This window comes from Echinops telfairi, unplaced genomic scaffold (genome assembly GCF_000313985.2).
Source record: "Echinops telfairi isolate 266 unplaced genomic scaffold, ASM31398v2 ScPeMD7_5592;HRSCAF=6446, whole genome shotgun sequence".
Taxonomy (NCBI): Eukaryota; Metazoa; Chordata; class Mammalia; order Afrosoricida; family Tenrecidae; genus Echinops; species Echinops telfairi.
Genome location: NW_022109491.1, coordinates 12,895,859 through 12,901,007, shown reverse-complemented (window position 1 = coordinate 12,901,007; position 5,149 = coordinate 12,895,859). Strand labels below are relative to the sequence as shown.

General features: G+C 51.1%; 1 protein-coding gene across 1 annotated transcript in view; it reads left to right on the top strand.

Annotated features, from left to right (window-relative positions):
* MYBL2 (MYB proto-oncogene like 2) overlaps positions 1 to 5,149 on the top strand; it is a 51,277-nt gene that overhangs the window by 22,540 nt on the left and 23,588 nt on the right. The window contains exons 3-4 of the mRNA XM_045295496.1: positions 3,062 to 3,133; positions 3,569 to 3,661. Coding sequence (XP_045151431.1) covers positions 3,062 to 3,133; positions 3,569 to 3,661 — 165 coding nt within the window. The remainder of the gene's footprint in view (positions 1 to 3,061; positions 3,134 to 3,568; positions 3,662 to 5,149) is intronic.

Sequence of the window (5,149 nt, the reverse complement as noted above, 5' to 3'; positions counted from 1 at the left end):
TTTTTCCTCTGAAGGAGCGGGTGTAGGCAGTGGGTGCTGTTACACAAAAACCGCGATAGAGTGAAGCCGCGGAAGTCGAAGCATGAAGTGGCGAGGGTTCACTGTATAGGGTATGTCTATGAAATGTCTGTGTCCTTCAATTCCTGTTGATACTCTTTCAAGGTGTCCTGTCCAATACTGAAAGTGATGGATTGAAGTCGTCAATGATTATTATAGTGCTATCTACAAGGGGGCTTCCAAATATTTGTGGCGAGATGGAGTGAAAAGAGAATGGAAATTCCACAAGCTTTTTGAAGTCCCATTGTGTTTCTCCTTTGAATTTTATCAGCGGTGGCTGTCTTTTGCGCATCCATTCTAAATTTTCTGGGTTAATACTTTTATCGTTGTATATTGTCCATCTTCGGAGAGATCCTGTCTTTACGTGTAGCTTATCTGATAGCAAATCTGCCACCCTTGCTCTCTCGGTTACTGTGCTCATGGGACATTGTTTCCACCCTTTCACTTTCAACTTCTTTGTGTTTGTGAGTCCAGGGTGTGTCTCTTGTCAAGTGTAGTTGGATCATGATTTTTTTATTCATCTTTCCACTCTTCCTTTTGATTGTCGCATGTAGTCCATTTACATTTACTCTCGGCAACTTAATAAGTGATTTTACTTCTGCGTTTTTTTGTTTGTTTTTTTGTGTGGATCCTAAGCCTTCTTTGCTTTTGTTCTTTAATACCGCTTACTTTAAAAAAACAAAAACAAACTTGTTGACATAATTCATGTATTATCGAATTTAATGGTTTATATTAAAAAGAGTTATGCAGTCATAACCACGCTCAATTTTAGAACATTTTCTTCATTCTTGTATCCCATTGTGCCCATTACTCTCCACCCTCCCCTGCCATAACTCTATAGTTACTGTCTCTATAGAATTATCTATCCTGGCTATTTTATATATGTATGTATATATATATATATATATAATGAAAAAAAACCACACACAACTCTTAACAACAAAATAAATCACAGAAAAACCTCACTCCAAATGAAATCAGAAGATAATGGAAACTAGAACAAACTAAAAGTGGCCAAAAGGGAAAACATGATACTATGTTGGATTTTAGCCTAACTATAGCCACAGTAATCCGTTTCCCAATACACTCTGTCTGAGGGCAAGACTGCATAGTCAGCGTTCTCAGGGGATTCGATGGAGGCTCAATCCAAGTGGGGACTCTGCGAATGGGTGTTAGACTTTCACCGCCCACCATAACTTTTTACAAACTGGATGGTCAGAATCGAAGCTCTAATACAATTCCCTCTTCTGATCTTGGGTATTATCATTTACAGTGGTTGGCTCACACAGGCTGATGTGAGGCCTCACTTAGATGGCTGCTTGTTTTAAGACAAGTGTGCTGCTTGCTTTGTTTATGATAGTAAGCCTTTTTGGTCCCTTTCTCCTTTCCTTTTTGCAGGTTCTTTAGATCTTTTCTTAGTGGTTACCATGATTATTATATTTAAGAGCTTATTGTTTTTATTGTGCCCTGTCACGTAAATTTATCCTTCCTTTCTATGTAAATAAAAATAAGAGAGACAAACACTGAGGATGTAGGGCAGTTCTGCCCTGCCCTGTAGAGTTGGTATGAGTCAGGACCGACACTGGGCGCTGAGGGTTTGGGAGTTTTGTCCAGCCTGCTCGGGCCTGGGACCAAGCTGCAACTGAGAACCTGGATTCCTGTGGTGGCCACATGATGGCCTCTTTTTCTGTTTAAGAGCACATGTGTGACTGAAAATACAGATTGTTATGATTCATGTACTATACATTTATGTCAATATAAATACACACTTTTAAAATGAAATCACTTTAATTGGGATATAACTTACAGACAAGTACAGCCATTTAGGGAGCCTTGGTAGCGTAGTAGGTCACCTGTTGGGCTGCTAACTGCAAGGTCAGCAGTTCCAAACCACCAGCCACTCCGAGGGAGAAAGTCGAGGCTTTCCACTCCTGGAAAGAGTTACAGTCTCGGAAGTGACCACCCAGGGAAGTTCTACCTTGCCTTCCAGGGGCGCTGTTGAGTCAGCATCGACTTGACAGCACTGGGTGTGGGTCACAGCCGTTGAAAGTACCATCTGTGAATCAGCCTGGGTGCCGTGGTTAGTGCTCGGCTGCCAACCAAAAGGCGGGTGATCAAACCTACCCAGCAGCTCCATGAGAGAGAGACCTGCTGATCTGCCCTATAAAGATGACCGCTGAGAACGCCCCGTGGACAGCCCTCCGTCACAGGCGTCTCCAGGGGCTGAAGTGCACTCGTTGGCCCCAACGTCAAGAACACAAAGGACAAGCGACCAGAACCTGCCATTTGCAGAAGATGCTCAGCCCCGCTTCGCTGTCTCGCACCTTTCTCCCTGGGCCTCGGGCAGTCTCTCCTCAGCATTTGCCTTTCCCAGAATCCTCCCCGGGACGTGTCTGTCTGCCTGGCTTTTCCACTCAGTGGTTTGGAGAATTCCTGGCGGTGTGAGCAGCGTTTTGGAGCAGATACCGGTTTCCCTTCTGAATCAGACGCTTCCCATCCAATGCTGAGTCACTCCTCCCCGGTCCGGGGGTCTGCGGTGGCCCCGACCACCCGATTCCCACCCGCCAGCAATCAAAGTGAACTTTATCCCATGTACAGTGTATAAGGCGGGGCGGCGAGCCCAGAATTGGTCCCCCACTCGTAGCCGGGCCCTTGTTGTGTCCCCAGCCTCAGTTTGGGCTCCTTTCTGCCTGGCTGCCCATGTCCCAACCACACCCTCCTCACCTTGACTCTTCATTCAGCCGGCACCTCCACCAGGGGGCATTCTGAGGCTCCCTGGTCCCCTGATTCCGGGCCCGATGGCTTTCCTCTGTGCATGAGCCTTGGCTTAGACATAGAGCCCTAGGCTGTCAGGCAGCCCTGTGGCCATGGCCCTGCCTGTGGTGCCTGGCACAGCCCCCCTGATGCTCACTTCCTGACGGAAGGTGTGTCAGAGAGAAAGGTTTGACGCCCGTGCCCTTCTGCACCCGGTGAACCTGGCCCTCTTTCTTCCTGGTGTTGGCAGGATGAGCAGCTCAGGGCCCTGGTGAGGCAGTTCGGACAGCAGGACTGGAAGTTCCTGGCCAGCCACTTTCCTGTGAGTACTGTCCCTTTGGGCCCCCCACCTCTCGGGGCCAGGGTTCTGGGCCCTGGGTGAGCAGACCCTGGGCCTGGTACAGCATTTCTGCCGCAGAGAAGGAAAGGGAGTGGGGAGTTCCTGACTGAGTGTGGCTTGTTCCCCACTGCCGCCCCCAAACCAGACTCACAGCCTTCCTCAGACCTTTCTTCTCCAACCAGAATCTGGGGTGCCCCAACGGAAGTACATATCTCCCCACAGCAGCTCCGTGCGCCTGGCAGTCTTGAGGCTGGTCCACACTGGGCAGCATGTGGTGGTCCATGCCACTCTGCAGCCCTCTAGCTGCATGCTCAGTGTCGGCAGCATGGGACTTCAGTCCAGCCCCTCTTTGGTAGCAAACAGGGCCCAGGCCTGAGGACCCCAGAAATAGTGACCGTCTCCCTTTTCTCGTCGCAGAACCGAACTGACCAGCAATGCCAGTACCGGTGGCTGAGGGTTTTGAACCCAGACCTGGTGAAGGGGCCGTGGACCAAAGAGGAAGACCAGAAGGTAAGCCTCGGGGTGGCCCCTCTCGCACCATGGGGCTTTAGCCCACTCCCCGGCTGATAGAGTGCAGTAGCCAAGGCTGTCCTCCCTGTAGGTGCCCTGTGGCACTGCACCCAGAAGGTGAGGCCAGTCTGGAAAACTCCCAGAGTGCGATGCTGGCTCCAGTTCTCAGCCCAGAGTCTCTAGTTTTCACAGGCTGAGGACGCTTGGGCACAGAAGCAACTCTGCCACCGAGTGGATGCTGACTCATAGCGACCCCACGTAGGGCAGAGTAAAACTGCCCCTGTGAGTTTCCGAGACTAACTCTTTTCAGGAGTAGAAAAGCCCTCTTTTTCCCCTGGAGCAGCTGGTGGTTTTGAACTGCTGACCTTAAGATCAGCATCTAATGAGTAACCACCATGCTACCGGGGCTCCTCCTTGGGCACATACTGGTATGGAATCCCATGCTGCCACTTGACGAACTGGGTGACACCAGGCAATCACAGTCCCCTGGTCAGCAATGGGGACACGGTCTGGAAGACTGTTTGAGCACTGAGAAGAACGAGGATGAGCAAGGAGGAGATGCTCTGAAATCGTGGTGAGGGCGGCACGGCTTCTGCTGAAAGGATCAGACTGTTGCCAGTGGAAGGACTTATTTATAGAAGAGCTTGTGAGGAGCAAACATCATCACAAATACCGGACACCCTGTGACCTGGAACTCACGGGGTGCTGACACCGCTCTCCTGCCACCAGTCAGCAGTAGTGGTTTCACTGCGGCAGAGCGCAGGCTAGTCCACGCATGGACCCGGTCTCTGTCGTTCTCACTGCTGACCCATGGCTCGTGGAATACGCAGTGCCGGGCTGGGTGCTGTCCCAGGAGGGAGCTGCAGGCGCTCAGTGCCCTCTGCTGAGATCCGGCGCAGCACTGCCTTGTACAATCCCTGTGAGGCTTAAACTAGGGTTTGGCCACTTCCTGGTACCCAGCGAGGGCTCAGAGGAGGGATGGCGGGCCCTTCTCTCATCTCTGCTGCTGCTTCTCCCTGGTGTCTGTCTGTGACTCGGAGGTGATGCTTCCTCCTGGCCGGCACAGGTGAGGACAGAGATGGGCTGAACTGGGGGGGATACCCAGTTCTTTTTTTAAAGTCAATTGGAACCATATGGAAGCCAACTAACATATCTTATCAAACTCCTTTCCCCCCAGAGCGTTCATACTCCCCTCAGTCTCTCCATGCGCAATCCACTGACACGGGGCACACTCCTGGTGGTGTGCTGCGTCCCCCTGTGTTCCAGATGGTGGCCCCCCACCCCTGCGCTGCCTCCCAAGTTCCTGTCTGATCTCTCCAGCCTGTTGTAAATTCGATCCCTTCTGGATCATGCCCAGTGCTGCAGGCAGGCGTTCTTTGTGAGCTCGCGCACCTGCTGTCGGGTTTAAAGAAGAGTTCGGGGTGTGTTTTGATTTAAGGTTTCAAGGTGGCCAGGAGTTCCTGCATTCCGTCCCGCCTCCATGACGCC